At 56.0% G+C, this 17,406-nt stretch overlaps 1 protein-coding gene across 2 annotated transcripts in view; it reads left to right on the top strand.

Annotated features, from left to right (window-relative positions):
• Nucleotides 1-17,406, top strand: part of VANGL1 (VANGL planar cell polarity protein 1) — a 35,149-nt gene that overhangs the window by 13,194 nt on the left and 4,549 nt on the right. For both annotated transcript variants that reach the window (XM_014534544.1, XM_005859960.2), the window contains exons 4-7: nt 771-1,378; nt 13,140-13,273; nt 14,687-14,819; nt 15,653-15,887. In XM_014534544.1, coding sequence (XP_014390030.1) covers nt 771-1,378; nt 13,140-13,273; nt 14,687-14,819; nt 15,653-15,887 — 1,110 coding nt within the window. The remainder of the gene's footprint in view (nt 1-770; nt 1,379-13,139; nt 13,274-14,686; nt 14,820-15,652; nt 15,888-17,406) is intronic.

The raw sequence follows: 17,406 nt of genomic DNA, 5'->3' as shown, positions 1-17,406 counted from the left end.
GAAAGCAAAAGGCAGACACGCCGTGAAGATCCTGGTACCCCCGGGCCCTGAGGTTCAGCTTGCCAGGAGCACGTGTGTCGTGGGAGGAGGTCTAGCTGCCCTGGCCAGAGTCGCTTGGATTTGCTTAGCTTGTTCCTTGAGAAGCGTTGCCAGGGAGTGCTCGACGCTGGTATTTATTAAATGGGCCTTGGGAACGTCACGGAGCTCCAAAAACTGTGTATCCTCGCTGCAGGTAAGCCTTGATCCGAGCAAGGAAAGTTCCCTTCGATGCCTTCCGCTGCGTGAGCTACCGGAGGGCACTTCCAGAAGGTGGGCTTGTAGCCTTTGTGACCCAGGCATGAGTGGAGGAGAACAGGAGGAGGGTTTTCTCCTTATGCCACAGGTGGGCCCTCCTGTGTTAGTCTAACAAGCAACGGGATTGGTTAGTGCAGAACAGGTAGCCCCAGGCCCCTCCAAGCCTCTCAGGAGACTCCAACAGGGAGGGGGTGATAATCATGTCATAATGAGTCACCCAAACAAGCCGACAAAAAGGTCACATTACATTCTCTCTGTTTGTAAATAGATACAGTGCATTTTGAGAAATGTCAGTGATGATTGTAAAGTTTAAAAAGTCCTGTATTGAACGCGTTAAGCTTCAATGTTCTAGGAAGCCCAGGCGGGTGGGTCGGTTCTGCGGGTGGGACCTCCCGCCCACCCACCGTGTCCGCAGGTGGCCTTTGCGAATGACCCGCTGCGTGCGGCTCTGCATCCTGGTTGTTTTCTCCCGTCAGGATGACAACTGGGGCGAGACCACCACGGCCATCACCGGCACCTCGGAGCACAGTATCTCGCAGGAGGACATCGCCAGGATCAGCAAGGACTTGGAGGACAGCGTGGGGCTGGACTGCAAGCGCTACCTGGGCCTCACCGTGGCCGCGGCGCTCGGACTCCTAGTCTTCCTCACCCCCATCGCCTTCATCCTGCTGCCCCCCATCCTGTGGAGGGACCAGATGGAGCCCTGCGGCACCATCTGCGAGGGACTCTTCATCTCCGTGGCCTTCAAACTCCTCATCCTGCTCATCGGGACCTGGGCCCTCTTCTTCCGCAAGCAGAGAGCCGACCTGCCCCGGGTGTTCGTGTTCCGGGCCCTCCTGTTGGTCCTCATCTTCCTCTTTGTGGTTTCCTATTGGCTCTTCTACGGGGTCCGCATTTTGGACTCCCGGGACCGGAATTACCAGGGCATCGTGCAATACGCGGTCTCGCTGGTGGACGCGCTGCTCTTCATCCATTACCTGGCCATCGTCCTGCTGGAGCTCAGGCAGCTGCAGCCCGTGTTCTCGCTGCAGGTGGTCCGCTCCACCGACGGCGAGTCCCGCTTCTACAGCGCGGGGCACCTCAGGTAAGGGGGCGTTCGGGAGTCTTCAGCTACTGAGGGGCGATGACAGGTGCCAGGGCCCGGGCTGACTCTAACTCAGGTTTTGAGAAGAGCTGTGTGTGTGTGTGTGTGTGTGTGTGTGTGTGCGTGCTTGGTGTTCGTGGACATGGACTGTCCTGACTTAGGGATTTGGGGTGCAGTTGCCGGCTGTTATCCAGGTCGGAGTTTAGTTGGGCCTGCTCTCGATGTTGGTGGCACCTCCCAAAACTTTTGGCGAAAGGGAGAAAGGATGCCCAGTGAGGGCTGCTGACTTTTCCCCTGAACTTGGTCTGTGCATGATGGACTAAGTGATCAGCAGTTCCACTTGCTCAGAATGGTACACCTGGTTTACCCTGTCATCCCAGTGGGATTACCAATCGTTCCTGTTCTGTCCACTCTCAGAGGTGCCCCGGTTTGGGCAATAAATTACAAGGTCGCCCCGGCGACCCTCCAGTCACGAATCAGTGCAGCGAAGGGACCTCAGGGTTGGGTGTTTCGAAGGTGCATTCGTGAGAACAAGTTAGAAACACAGGGAGATGTCATGCTCTAAATCTGTGCATTCTACCTAATTATCGTGCGGTTAACGAAAAGAGCAATAACCATCATTCATTTACTTAATTTTATTTTTATTCATCCCAAGGTAAGCGTTTTATGTAAATTGCCCTGGTTAGTCTTCAATTTAAGTATTATTAATCTCTGTTACCGATGAGGAGAGGAGCATTTAGGGAATTTAAGCAATTTGTACAAAATAATATGGCTGTGGTTGTGGATTCGCCCACACGGCCTGACGCAGGCCCGGGTTAATGTCCGCGGGATGGTGTCTCCCCCTCTGTGTTTACTGGCCTATTTTTCCGTCTGTTTCCTTCCACAAACCATGACTCCCCGGGCTGGGGGCTGTGTCTCACTGCATCCTCGGCGCCTGGCCTGGAGCACGGCACGCTGCTGGCAGTCACGTGGTTACACGCTGGAGGAATCCCCCGGGCTGTCTGGCTTTGCCAATGCGCGTAACCTGCTTGGCACCTGGTCGTCACGTTAATTGTGGTTGTCACGTTAATTGTAGCCGTCACTGCTGTGGCACCTCAGTGGGTATCAGACCAATGGGCCTGGTCGTGTTTCTGGCTGGGGCCCAAGTACGTCACCCTGGAATCGGGTCACCCTGCCCACCCCCTCAGTGCTGGCACGCACCCGCTCGCACTCCTCGGGCCCAGCCTGCACATCCTGGACCGGGTGGCTTAGGGTTCAAGGCCGCGGCCACCCTGACCCGTCGCAGGGATGCAGTTCCCGATCCACGTGTCTGTGCAGTAAGCCTGCGTTTCGAGTCCTCTCGGGTGCCTGGGGGCTCTGAAGGGAAGTAAGACCTGCAGCGTGTTCATCGCAGACGCCTCACTGTCCCCGTGTTTCACGTTGGGCGCGAGCAGACACCCCTGTGCTGGGCAGAGCCCGGGATCGGGGCCCCGAGACCCAGGACGCTGCCCTCAGAGCGCTGTTCCGGAACTACCGGGCTCTCGTCCCCCGGGAGCGGTGGACAGTTGCTGACTCAGGCCTGGGCCGGGTGATGGGAGCACAGGATGGGCGAGGGCATTCCAGGCGGGGGCAGCAGCCAAGCCGCGGGGAGCAGTCTGCCTCAGGACGGGACAGGCTGGGAGGCAGCTGAGGGGCGAGAGGGTCCCGGGCTGGTCCCAGTAGAGGTGAGGGATTGGGGACTTTGTAAATACAAGCGGCCGAGACGCCGGCAGGGAGGCCCGCTGGGGGTTTGTGTTTTGGCCCCAGCCCTGCCTTGTTGGTGTGAATTCCACCTGCGGAGGGAGAAAGGGAAGGGAGGCTTCTCACCTTAGGAAGTCGGGTGGTGGGGTACCTCCCCTCGAGGGCTCCCCATCACTGGGGGACATGGGGTGGACCAGCAGAACAGCCCAGGGCAGTGTGAAGTCTGCAGTAGTCCTGGTACCGCGCCCAGAGCCCTGCGGGGGTAGACCTGGGTGGGAGGGGCTGGACTGATTGCGCTGTGGGGCCCGCAAGCTGGCCGCCAACCTCTCCCGGTGTCCTCGCCATGACCAGCAACCTCCCGTCTGTACTGCTGACCCTGAAACATTAACCCCAGGCAGACGCGGGAGCTCCGGTTCCCAGCAGCCCCGGGAGGCCAGGGCCAGGTGGTCCCAGGATCTCCTCGCGGCTCCTCTCCAGGGCCCTTCGTTTCCCTCTCCCTCCCTCCTGTGGAGACCCTGGTTATGGGGCAGAACGAGGGCTGGAGGAGGGGAGACCCTTTATCACAAGTAGAGCCCTCTGGCCGAGCCCGCAGCCCTGGGGCCAGTCAGGAGCTGGGGCAGCCTGGCATCTCCCTGCAGGCACTGCGTGGGCTCGGTTGCCCGCCGATCCTCAGGCTAAATCTGGCCCAACCCAGCGGTGGCTGGAAGAGTCGCTTGTGCCAGAAATACAACTTCTAAGCCCTTTGTAAAGTGTAGAAACCGGGGAGGGGGTCAGAACAGACAAGAGGGAGTCCTGGGGTCCCAGCAGCCGGTCCTCCGCCCCCGCGGGCATCACAGGCCCGCACGCGCCTTTGTGCCCATCTGTCTTCCGCAGCGGCGACCCGTGGGCCGGGGTGCAGGCGGCAGTCGGGTCTTTTTTGTTTTGTTTCCAAAGAGGATTCTATTGAATGGACTGAGCTATTTTGGAGAGTTGTCTGAGGAGCGCCGATTCTTCAGTTTCTTAGAGAAAATCTGCTTCTTGTTAGCGCTCATGAAAGGTCCTTGCAGGGGCCCTCCTGCTGGCCGGCAGGAACGGAGTCCTGGCTAATTTGAAATGTTCGGAAATGGAAGAGGTTATTGCACAAAGTGAGATACTGTAAGGAGAGAGAGAGACTTCCTGACCTCTGCCCAGCGCCTTAGGGATGTTCCATCTCATTTACTCCTCCTGCCCCCAGGGGTGGGGCCGGTGGTGGGTGCGACAGGCCTGAGCCGGGTAATGGGAGCGCTGTATAGGGGAGGGTCCCCAAGCCGAAGGCTAAGGGCCTGGACGACACGCCCTGCCCCCTGCTCTCCTCAGCACCCCGGCGTCTCAGCGTGTTTGCTTTGTAATTGTGCACACACGTCACTTGTCACTTTTCTTGGTTCCCTTCTCACAATGAGTTGCTAACTTTTCTAAGACTTCACCAAAGACTATTGAGTTTGGATCTGACTCTTTTGGGGAGAAATCTAGAAGAAAAGAGAAAAGAGACTAAAAATGGCATTTAATTATCCTGATTGATAATTTCTCCGTTTTGAAATCTTTAAAGGTTAATGCTGTGACTACTGGAGCGTAGAAGCTAAGTGTAACAGACTGAACCCGAGATGTAGGACAACCCTAACCGTTACCTAGTCCTTACCACCTGCCGGGCACCTTCTAACCTCTTAACGTTAACTCACTTAATCCTAAGAGCCCTGTGGGGCCCGCACTGTTAGCCTCATTGTGAGGCACCGAAGAGTTGAGTAGGTTGTCAGTGGCCATACAATTCGTGGTTGTCGGAGCCAGGATTGGAACCCAGACTGCTTGGTTCCAGAACAATCTTAACTGTTTCACCACAGTGCCTCCGAATGGGTATGTCCGTGCTCCCGTCACCGCTTTAAGAGTGCACGCAGGGCCCTGGCCGGGGAGCTCAGTTGGTTAGAGTGTCGTCCCGATAGGCCAAGGTTGGGGGTTTGATCCCGGTCAGGCACATACAAGAATCAACCAGTGAATGCACACTAAGTGGAACACCAGATCCATGTTTCTCTCCCCCTTTCTCCCCCGCCCCCCTTTTCTCTCGCTCACTCGCTCGCTCGCTCAAATCAATTTTTAAACAGTGCATGGAGGAACTCACAAGCATTTTTGAGTGCTTCCCAAGCGCAAGGCTGGATGCTACTTTTTACACATTATTCTGTTTCGTTTAACTCGTCGCTTTGGGGATGGGGCGGAGAGAGCGGGGATTGTCAGAGACGGCGGCCTTGCGCTCTGCATTGTTATTAACCCACTGTTTCTTTTATCCAGTTGGTGCGCGAACAGGCCCAGGCCTGACAACCACGGCAGTAAGGTTGAGCCTTTGTCTGGTCCAAGCTCTTTAGCTTCCTATATGTCCCTTGTCCCAAAGAAGACCTCTTTTTACCTATTGCTGTAGAAAACCGCCCAGAACCTAGTCGTGGAGAGCAGCCTTTCATGGTTTTATTATGATTTCTCCCTGTTCCGTGGGCTGGGCTCGGGGTGAGGGCCTTCAGTTGGCCCGGCCGGTGGTCCCTGTGTGCTTGCGGGCCTGGGGCGGCGGCCGGGCTGGGCTTCTCTCCCTTCCCAGAGGCCCCGCTTTGGGGAGTAGTTCCTGTGAGGGCAGCTGCACTGCTCCGGGCTCCCAAGAGCACAAAGCAGGCGCTCCCCAGCCTTTTAGGGCTCAGCCCTGGACCTGGCCCAGCACGACTTGCCCTGAATTCTCTTGTCAAAGCAAGTCCGAGCCCCAGCCCAGATGTAAGGAGAGGACTGTGCGAGGTGGGGAGTCCTGGGAGGGCTGGTGCCTTGGGGTCCACGATGTGGCAGACCCCCACAGCCGCCTCGGGCCCTCATTCTCAGAGTTTGTGTGTTTCTTTTTTTAAAACATGTTTTTATTTATTTCAGTGAGAGGAAGGGACAGGGAGAGAGAGATAGAAACATCGTTGATGGGAGAGAATCATTGATCAGCTGCCTCCTGCATGCCCCACTCTGGGGATCGAGCCTGCAGCCCGGGCATGTGCGCTGACCGAGAATTGAACCGTGACCTCCTGGTTCATGGGTCGACGCTCAACCTCTGAGCCACACTGGCCGGCGTGTCTGTGTGTTCTTACTCTGCGTGTAGTGCTAACAGATTTACTTACTGACTTCTCTACCTCAAAAAGTCCAGAAGCAGCATCTTTCAAGTGGGAGGAAGAGCTCTGTAAGGAGGTACATGAACTCATTGAAAAGTGACGGCTGACCGTCCTCAGCAACGAGAGACTGAAACCACAGAGGCTGGGGGAGCCCTCATCCCCGCCCTCTGGGCAGCCTGTCCATCCACAGGGACCCGTTCCGTCAGATATTCACGTCGCTAAAGCTCATGGCGTTGGATGCCTGCCAGCGCGTGTTCACTGGCTTTCTGAGCACGCTCCATTCCTTGAGACAAGAGTGTCTTACAAGTTGGCATTGACCCTGGACCTTTTCCTCAAGGGCCTGGTTACTGATCACAGACCCACCCGCGCTGTAGACGAAGTGATTCTTGGCTTGCTTTTCAAGCCGCAGGCGTTCACGATCGCGCGTGACTGTAGCCCGGCTGTGTTGGAAAGAAACTGGATGGACTGAACGTGTCTCCCCCAGCCCCCCAAAGCCCACAGGTGGAGATCCAGAGGAGGGCGCCGTTACTGGGTCATGAACGGGCCGTCCTTTCGGGGAAGTGGCAGAGAACTCGGCTGCTCTGTGCTCCTGACCAGCGTTCGGTGGCAGGTAGAACTGAGGGACGGAATTGGGTACTTAGCTGAGGAGGTTTGCAAGCAAAAGATGGGCGATGCAGCTTGGGTTCTTCTTATTCCTTCTAGTAAAACGCAAGGAGATTGTAAAAATCGCCGTTTACCCAGCAGAAATGAGGGTAAAGCATGGTGTATAGCACGGCGCTGGGACCATCATGTAGCACTTTACGAAGTGTGCCCCCTGATATTTCCCTATCCGCCTGAAACTGTCCATAATTATTCTAATATTAGTGACGTTCTGCCCTGTGCTGTACTTTACATCCCTGTGACTGTTCTGTGACTACCAATCTGTACCTCTCCATCCCGTCACCTTTTTCACCCAGTCCCCCTCTCCCCTCCCCTCTAGCGACAGTCAGTCTGTTGTCTGTATCTGTGAGTGTGGACCTGTTTTGTTGGTTCGTTTATATTTTTCTTTAGATTCCACATATAAGTGAAATCCTACGGTATTTGTCTCAGGCTATCCAGATTGAAAATAATAATAATAACGATGATGGTGATGATGAAGGGTGTCCTAATCCTAAAGCTGTGGTCGGCAAACCGCGGCTCGCGAGTTTGGCCCCTTCAGTGTGGCTCTTCCACAAAATACCACGTGCGGGCGCGCACGTACAGTGCAATTGAAACTTCGTGGCCCATGCACAGAAGTCAGTATTTTGTGGAAGAGCCACACTCAAGGGGCCAAAGAGCCGCATGTGGCTCGCGAGCCGTGGTTTGCCAAGCCGCAGTTTGCTGACCACTGTCCTAAAGGGAGCACCCAGGGCGTGGCTGGCCAAACACTGATAAGGAGATTACATGGGTTCGAACCTGGGATAGAATCACCCCTTCAGCAGAAGCCAGGAACAAAGATGAGCTTATCCCGGTAGCAGCAGGGTCAGCTGGGACCAAGGACGCAGGAGGGGGTGGGATGAAGGGAGGCTGCTAACAGGCATTATCAGGGGAAAATGGACCTCCCTCCCTGTGGGCCCGAGGGCAGAGCATTGAACCAAAGACGGTTTTTCTCAAGACTTAATACCGATATAACATCTGTGTAGGAGTTAATATCTAATAGCTGCTGGGCTGTGAACTTGCGTGGGACCCACTGCCCCTTTCTCCTTTCCACTTCCTCCCTGTGGGAACGGGAATGTCGGTCCTGTGCCTGGCCCACCTGGGTATTCTGGAAACATACAACTTGCCTGGTTTCCCAGGTTCGTTCGCAGTAGGAGAGGAATTTCGGCTCCTATGCACTGCACCTCGAGTCTGTGATTCTGGGTCAAATGACGTCCAGGACGGGGATCACTGGGCTGTGGGACCCCTCGCCCCCCACCACCACCCATGTTGAAAACCAGTATCCATGGTCTAGGAGGAGCCAGCACCATGGGAGGTGAAGTTGGGGAGCGTTTTTAAAAGGCCATGTTATTTACAGTCATGGATTCGTAGACAGTTTCCTCTTTAGAAACGTGCGTTCTGTTTCATTGCCTTTTAGTGGAGATGCTTGCCGGTCCACACCCCCAGTCCCTAAAAACGCAGAGGACAAACATGACTCGGACGCACGGAGTCGCGCCTGCAGGCCTCTGCTCAGATTGCTTTGCCGTGGGAGGATTTCGAAGGCGGGCAGAGCTGCGGTGTGTGCGCTGGCCCCGTGGTGCCTGTTCACGGTGGCTAATGAAGGCGCTGGGCACTGCAGCCTGTTTGCACAGCTGCCTACTGGCAGCGGCTGCAGCTGGGGCGGCTTCCCTCGCACCGCGTCTGCCCCCAAGCTTCACCCTGCGGCCCAGGGGAGTCACCCCGCAGAGCGAGGCCACGGAGGGGGAGGGGCCGCTGGCGTGGGGGAGCCTTCCTGCAGGGCCACGGGCGGGGCAGTGGATCCTGCGCCCCAAGTGGCGTGCTGTTCATTTTCTGGAGGACTCGTGCTGCGGGCAGGGCCTGGCGCTCTGCACACTCGCCCCCGGCTTGATGGGTGTGACATCGTGCGTGTGAGAGGCTGACACTCCAGAGGGCATAGGGACAGGGCCTGCTCTGCCTCCCTCCAGACTTCTCGCTGTGCGCCCCTCTCGTTCTTCCCCAGCCGGAGGTTCGGGTGTGAGCAGGCCTCTGGAGCATCCTGGGAGGGGCTGGAGGGGCTTAGCTCCCATCTCCGTCTCCTCCTCAGAGAGCCCTGGGCAGGTGGTTGCCTTTGATGCTTATCTGGTTGGTTCCACACAGGAATGCAAAGTGTTGCGAAGGCTGGATTTCCATCTCAGGGCAGTGCAGGCCGGGGCAGGCTGTCAGGGAGGTGGCAGTGTGGTGCGGTCTGTGCCCCGGCCTGGAAGTGGGGCTGCCATCGCCAGACCTGCTCCGTGTGTCCCCCAGTTGTGAGAGGTCTGCCCGCATCTCTCTGCTGTGGGAAAGGCAGCCCGACGGCCGGCCAGCCGTGACGGGATCGACTCCGAAGGAGGCTGTGTCATCAGTGTTGTCACCGCACTCAGAACCGCCCACGGCCAAGAAGGACATGGATGACAGCTCTGTGTGGCTCAGGTCCCGAGACCAGCTGAGCCAGGTGGCTGCATGTGGTGGTGGGATGCAGAGGTCTCCTCTGGGCGCGCCCAGTGTGGGTTTGCTTGTATTCTTAGAGAGGGCATTTTCCAGGGTTACACTTGGTCACCAGACACCTAGACAGGGGGCAGTACTGGGCACGGAGAGTGCCCGGGTGCTTCCCAGACTGCACTGTCGGGGCCACTCTGATGACCAGGCCCTGTTGCTTCCGCCTCCTCCTCGCTGTCCGTGTAGATGCTTCTGGCTTCAGTGGGGACACCTGCAGGGCTTGTCCAGAGCCCACATTCAAGGCCCAGGCCTGGGACACGGTCCAGCTTGTGAGTGTTGATGCAAAGAACTCGGTCCCTGTAGTGTCCACAGAGCTGAGGAGCCAGCAGGAGGCACCGAGGGCCCAAACAGCAGGACAGGACCACCGATCTGGGACCCGCAGGACGATCTGCCTCATGCCTCAAGGTCTCAGGCAGATGTGTGTGCACCTCCTGCTTTCTCGAGACAAAGTCCCAGAGAAACCCAGCCCTTCCTCCAGCGCGTCCTGCCGTCTAATCAGATCTGTCGATAAACACGGGCAGATTCCAGTTTTTCTCCTCCCTGCTCTCACGTTCCAAGGTGGCCATTACCTGTTATCTGTGTGGGATTGTGTTCCCACCTCCCCGCCTGCAGCTGTAGGCGAACATTTTAATTAAAGGGCAGGAGGGCCAGGAGATAGCGGCGCTCCTGTGCCCGGGTCTCAGCGGGGGCGGCAGCGTTCAGGGGCGAATGATGCCGCGTCCCGGGGTTCACAGAGTATTGCTGCAAATCGTCCTGGCGCTTTGTCAGGCTTATCTCCACGTCCAGGGCGGAGGCGGGCCTCACACCCAGCTGGAGTCTTGGTGACTCTTCTGGCAGGAAGCCAATCAGACAAAACCCAGGGCACCGTCCCGCTCCCTCGGGTGGGAGTTTTCTCAGAAAGCTGAGTCAGCTTTCCCCTGGGGTCCTGCAGGGTAGAGTTTTCTCAGAGACCCTGGGTTCAGGCCTAAAATGTAGCTATGTGCCTTGGCTGGTTGCTCAGTGGTTAGAGCGCTGGCCTGCAGACCGAAGAGTCTCGGGTTCAATTCCCAGTCAAGGGCACATGCCTCGGTTGCAGGTTTGATCCCCAGCCCCAGGTTCAATCCCGGTCAGGGTGGATGTGGGAGGCAACCAATCGATGTGTCTCTCTCACACAGATATTTCTTTCTCTCCCTACCCCCTTCCTCCTTCTCTTCCACTCTGTCTCAAAATCAATGGGAAAAATATCCTTGGATGAGGATTAAAACAATAATAATAACAACGATGATGATGATAAAATGCAGCCACGGGGCAGATACACCTCTCAGAAGAGAGACAGGGCGGCCCCGAGACCTGAGTGGCCTTATTTATTGTTGGGGTCTGTTGGGTGTTCACAGCGGGCTCCCTCTCTCCTGCCCACACGCTCCCTCTCGTCCCACCCCGTCCTCCTCACCCTCACCTTAGCCCGGCCTTGCCCCTTACCTGCCTTCCGCCTCTGAGATCTTGTTCACATCCGTGTGCCAGTCATTGGCACTCGGTTGGCGCTGATAATCCACACTTGCCCGTGAATGGAGGCGGGAGGCTGGTTACCTACCGGGGTTTTCACGATGTCGGCGTCTGTAGGAGGTTTGCGGGATGGTGAGCACTTAGCCCGCAGGGAGGCCTTCGCAGCGTTGGCTCTGTGATGAGGACACTCTTCAGTGCTTTCCTGGCAGCCCGACCTCGGCATCAGAACAGGGGTGGCTGGCATTGACGTGGGCGTTAGCATTTAAATGGCTAAAACCTGAGTGAGCCTCCCCGCCCCCCACGCCTGCAGGGACGGCCTTTCTCCCCGCTCTGGAAGAAGTTAATGACATTTACGGGCCTGGATGAGCTCTGAAGCTTCATATTTCTGATTTTAATAGCATGTATTCATTTAATGGCAGAAGCCACAATCAAATCCAGGGAAGAGTGAATGAATAGGAAATCGATAACTGTGTGTGTGTGTGTGTGTGTGTGTGTGTGTGTGTATGCTGCACGCCCACATGCTTTTCCAGGCCTCAGGGCCTCATCTGCAAAATAAGATTTACACGGAAGGACACCTGTTTCCTTCAGGGATCAGAAGGGCTGTCTCGGGAAGGAAGCGGTGGGTGGGCCTTAGAGAAAGGTCACTTCAGGGAGAGTGCATTTTCCCTTTAGGCAGAGCGGAGAGAGTTGGACTAGGTGGCCTGTGATTTCTTCGATTCTGTGACTCTGCTCGGGTGAACACGGACATTCCCGTCACTGCGTGTGGAATACAATTTTGTGATTCCGTGGGAGTGGAGAGTGGGTCCTGCTTTTATGCCCTGAGGCGGCATGAACATTCTAGCCGCCAGCCAGCCCCACCCCTTGCTGCAAAGCCCTCATCCTCGGGAACGTGACGTTTAGATGTGTGCAATCCTTTCTAGATGACCGATGCCTTCACTGGCATCAGCCCATGTGCTCTTCTCAGCGGCCACGCGGGATGGTTGGTGTTGTCTCCGCATCACAGGCCAGGAGAGGGGAAACGGCTGAAGCAGGGTCCGGCCTGGAAGGCAGCCCTCGGTGCTGTTTCTACTTTGCACCACGGATGCCTCCTCTTAGCGAGGCTTGGTTTTCAGGAGGCTGAGCGTTGGCAGGAAACACTGCATGAAAAACAGAGAGTAGCATAGCTTTCTGGTCTAAGTCCCTAAGGAAAGCTATGCCGCGGCCCGTCCTGGCCCACTTCCTGTGATAGTACCTTCGTGGTGGGTCCTTGGTGGGGAGGGCGGGGCAGCCACACACAAGGGACGCACGGCTTGGCCTCCCCAGCACACTTGGACATGGAAGCTCGCGGTGCTGCCAGTACTGAGTGTGGGCGCCCTCCCGCTCCACCTCGTAGTTAACTGTTGGCAGTTCCTCTTCTCTGCTCCTGCCCTGTCCTCCCAGGGCCAACAGGTGATTGGTTATAGGTTGCGGGCCACTGGGGCGATCTAGCCGGCCTGGGGTAGACGGGTGGGTGGAAGGAAGAGGAGAAATCAGTGTTAACTCACGTCTGCAGCAGCTTCTCCACGTGTGCTCTGCCCCGTGCGGGTGTCGCTCTGACCTGTGGAGTAGGAGAGCCCAGCGTCCCTCACACGGGGCCAGTGGTTCTCAACCTTCCTGATGCCGCGACCCTTTAATACAGTTCCTCATGTTGTGGTGACCCCCAACTTCATTGTTACAAATTGAACATAATTAAAGCATAGTGATTAATCACAAAAACAATATGTAATTATATATGTGTTTTCCGATGGTCTTAGGCAACCCCTGTGAAAGGGTCGTTCGACCCCAAAGGGGTCGCGACCCACAGGTTGAGAACCGCTGCACAGGGCCATGAGGCCCGGGGACACTGCCCTTGGACCTGGGGAACCTGAAGCCATACCATGCTCTTCCCCCCCTTAGCTCTGAGGCCATCGGTAAATGTCTAGACCATTTTGAGGTCCTCAGTTTCCTCTTCCGTAAACTGGGGAGAATAGAAAAGTTCTGTGTGGCCGAAACTTACTCCTTTCTCAGCTACTGGCTGGATGGGTTATGGCTAATGTCACAGCCCGGGCGGGGCACGACCATAGGACTTGGTTTCCTCTCGAATCCTGGAGACAGAGGTGTGGAACCCGTAGCTTCTGTGCGGTTACCCCTGGGCACTGTGGTTTACCTGCTTCAGAAGAGGACCTGCTCATTCAACGAAGACGCTTTGCATTAATCTTGCCCCCCGCTCTTTTTTTCAGTATCCAGCGAGCAGCACTGGTGGTTCTGGAAAATTACTATAAGGATTTCACCATCTATAACCCCAACCTCCTAACAGCCTCCAAATTCCGAGCAGCCAAGCACATGGCGGGGCTGAAAGTCTACAATGTGGATGGTATGTGCCTGGAACGGTGGCTCTGGGGGTGTTGGGGGGGCAGTTGGGGCAACTTCCTGGCCCATCTGGTTCAACCTCCTCTCGGTGTTTGCCTTTGTGGTCCATTCTCATTTCAGAACAATCTCTCTCTCTCTCTCTCCCCCCACCCCCCTCTCTCCCCCAAACATTTTCTGAGGAATGTTGCTTTATGGTCTACATCTGTGGGAAGTTCATTCATTTTGGGATTTTTATGATTGAAAACAATGGTGATGTGTGTGTTTCCTGTCTCCTGCTGGGAACATCTTCCATTAAATAAAGCTATTAGGAAAGGGCTGCTTTTCAAAATGTGGATAAAGCACCCAAAGCAAAGACTCAGCCACCCAAATCCGTGAAGACTCTATAACTGTCAGTAGTTCAGGCCTCTGGCGAGACACTTAGGGCATTCCTCGGCCCTGGCCAGAAGCCGGAGTGAGCGGGTGGCGGAGGCCAGAGGCCAGGCTGGGACGCCAGCGCTCCTCCGGGCTATCAGATGCTTCGGCGCAAGAAACAGGACACGGTGTCATGTCTTGCTGGGCCGCTCGGGTCAGGGCAAGAGCTTTGCAAACCCTCCAAGAGGATCATGTTGTTAGCAAGTCAAGTGATTTATAGGTGGTGTCAGTTTCGGTGGTGATGTAACATCCTCCGCCTTTTTAAATGGTGCTTTATTATTATTTTTGGCTAATGAGATGTGCACGCTCTCACGAATCCTGAAGGATTGGTCCCTCTCGCCTGTGACCTGAAAACAGCGAAAATTCCCACTAGCAAAACTAGTCATCGACCACATAGGTGAAACACGAGAAAGCGTGAGGTGCCTTGTCTTCCTGACAAGTCGAGGCGGCCAGTGGTCAGAGGAGCGAGACCAGGACTTCTGAGTCCGGAGGAACACGCGGGCCGTTTCGAAAGTCCTCAAGCATCATGGGCTTTTCTGTGAAAGCTGTGCTGCCGTGAGATCACCGTGTTCCTGTGTGTGGTCGGTGTCACTTGTCCCTGGACTTCACTCTCTCTCTGTCCTGTCCTCCCCTCCCTCTCACTCTCCCTCCTTGTCCTGTTGCTGAACTGTGACGTTACGGCCGCCCTCGCGGCCAAGCGGGCCGTCCTGTAACAGATGGTAAGTAACATCTTCGCACTCTGTGTTATTGTTGGCCATCGTCTTAATTGCCGCGCATTCTTCATCTCCTTCCGAGCAGATTGGGCCTCGGGGAGGTTCCTTCCCCTCGTGAGCAGAGTGAAGAGAAGCGGGGGGACCGTCCCCCCTCGTGGGGAGTCGCTTTGGGGATCTGTGTCTGTGCTTCACGGGGGTGGATGGTCCCGACAGACTGTGGTTCCAGTGTTCTGCTCCGTTTTGCAGTCCCGTGGCATTAAAACTGCGTTTCCTGCACCATCTTTTCCCCAAAGGCCCCAGTAACAACGCCACTGGCCAGTCCCGGGCCATGATCGCCGCCGCCGCTCGGCGCAGGGACTCGAGCCACAACGAGCTGTATTACGAGGAGGCGGAACACGAGCGGCGGGTGAAGAAGCGGAGAGCGAGGTACAGCGTCCCCCTGAGTGTAATTTCACTCTGAACATGACCTGCGTGAGCCTCGGGAGTGATCGTGCCGGGGTGTTTCTCAAACTTCTCGTGCATAAGCATCACCTGGGGGCTCATAGCACAGGCCTCGGGGCCCCACCCATGTAGTCACTTACTATTCAGCAGCTCTGGGCCCAAGAACTGGCATTTCTTACCAGTTCCTGGCCGATGCTGAGCTGCTGGCCCACGGCCTGCACTTCGAGTGGCCCCATCCTGCACCCCAGGCCCCCGCTGTTTCTCTACACTTGGTCCTATGAACTGAGAGGGACAGAGGTGGTCCCACTGTGTGTGCCGGGCCTCTTCCTTCCTTCCCCGGGACTGTTGCATGGCGGCGGGATCAACGGGGATCAGCCCAGCTCTTTGTAAGCAGCTTCGGCTCCACCAGCCCCGCTCAGAGGCGGAGGGGCCTTAGCATGTGTTTCCCTCCGCTGTCCAGATGGAGCGAGTCTCCCGAGCAAGGCAGCGGCGGGATTGAGAGCAGAGGTTGCCTTCAGGTCCCAGGCTCCTTCCTCCTCGCCCGCCACAGCCCCAGTTCCTGCCTCCCTCCCTCCTTCCCTCCCACGTCCTATCTCTCTCTTTCCCCTTCCCCTACCTACTGTCTAGAGTGACAGCTAAGGGCCTGGGGGATCAACCAAAAAAATGCGTGTCATAGGTTCGCCATCACTGGTCTAGAGTGACAGAAGGGCCTGGTCAGAGGGAGCTGGGGGGAGCTGGGCAGGGCAGGAGGGCAGGAGTCCTCCAGGTCCGAGGACGGCTCTCCAGCCCCGCCCTGATGCCGGTTCCGTTGTCCCCAGGCTGGTGGTGGCGGTGGAGGAGGCCTTCATCCACATCCAGCGGCTCCAGGCCGAGGAGCAGCAGAAGGCCCCGGGGGAGGTGATGGACCCCAGGGAGGCCGCCCAGGCCATCTTCCCGTCCATGGCCCGGGCCCTGCAGAAGTACCTGCGCACCACTCGGCAGCAGCACTACCACAGCATGGAGAGCATCCTGCAGCACCTGGCCTTCTGCATCGCCCACAGCATGACCCCGAAGGTGTGACCGGGAGGGACCAAATCAGAGGCTTCTTCGAAGCACCACTGATGGGGATGAGTGAGACCCACCCGTTTTCTGGTCTTTGGGTGCAGCTGGTTTCTGGATGTGCCTCTGAAGGCCTCTAGAGTTGAGCAGAGGAACGACTTTCACATAGAGACAGTACAGGTAGTAGTGAGGGGTCCTCGGTGGGTTCCGGAGCCAAGAACCCATTCTCACCTGCTCTTCCACCAACGGCTGCAACATCTTAAGCCAACCGCTTAGCGGCTCTGTGCCTCAGTTTCCTGTTCTGCAAATTGGGGATAATACTGATATCCCCTTCACTGGGTTGTTGTGAGAAATAACGGAGTTCATTCGTGTGGCGAGCTCAGAACAGTGCCTTTGTGTGGTAAGAATGCAGTAAATGGCTATTATTATCAGAGGCAGGAATGAGGCCAGCCCTTTGTTAGGCGTTTCGGATGTTGCGGAGTTTGTGTTACTGAATGGTCTTTGAGATCATGATGTGAGCACACTTTTAGGAAACAGTCGTGTGGCTCATGGAGGGAGGTGGCCAGGGAGACAAGATGGAGTCAGGGTTTGGCAAACGACCTCTCTCCAGACAGACGTGGGTCAAGTCCCGGTCCCACCGCTCATTGGTTTGTGACTTCACGTAAGTTACTCTACACTCGTTTCCTCTTTTATGAACTGGGGGTGGTAACGGTACCCACCCGATAGGATTGTTGTGTGAGGATTATATTAAATGTGGCAGCGTGACACGGGGTAAGGGATCCTGGCCTAGAGCACACATGGGACACTCGGGAGCTGTTGGTATCGGCGTGAGGACCTGAGTTCCCACACTGTCCTGTACACACACGAACTACTGCTGGTTACATTCTCACTAACCAGTGACAACCTCAGGAAAGCAGATGTTCCGGGAAAGGACCATAGGTTTGCAGATTCTTTGACTCATCTAGAAAACATAGCACAATCACACGTATCCATGAATATACTAGTACATGCAGGTGATTTGCAAAGTCATCTGTACTAACTCCAAACAAAATGACTTAGAAGTAGAACAGCACTTATAGATTGTGGCATCTCCAACACCTGATGGACGTGGGCGACTCTCTGTTAGAATATTAGGCTCCAGAAGGGGGAATGCAGAGCAGTGAGGTCGGCGTGTCTCCGCGTGCACGGTGAGGCTGGGCCCCCACGGAAGCAGGCCTTTCGCTTCCTGTAGGATTTTGTAGTTTCCCACTTGCTTTCTTTTTCATTTCAAAAGTGTCTACTTTTATGAATTAGTAATTATAATAATTGTATAAAAGTCCGAACATTAAAGAATAGAATAATGTACAAAGTGAAGTTTTATTCCCCTAGGGCCGTGGTTGGCAAACCGCGGCTCTCGAGCCACATGCGGCTCTTTGGCCCCTTCAGTGTGGCTCTTCCACAAAATACCACGTGTGGGTGCGCACGTACAGTGCGATTGAAACTTCGTGGCTCATGTGCAGAAGTCGGTATTTTGTGGAAGAGCCACACTGAAGGG

Source organism: Myotis brandtii, unplaced genomic scaffold, assembly GCF_000412655.1.
Source record: "Myotis brandtii unplaced genomic scaffold, ASM41265v1 scaffold131, whole genome shotgun sequence".
Classification (NCBI taxonomy): Eukaryota; Metazoa; Chordata; class Mammalia; order Chiroptera; family Vespertilionidae; genus Myotis; species Myotis brandtii.
Note: the sequence above shows the minus strand (reverse complement) of the source record. Positions and strands in the feature narration are given on the sequence as shown.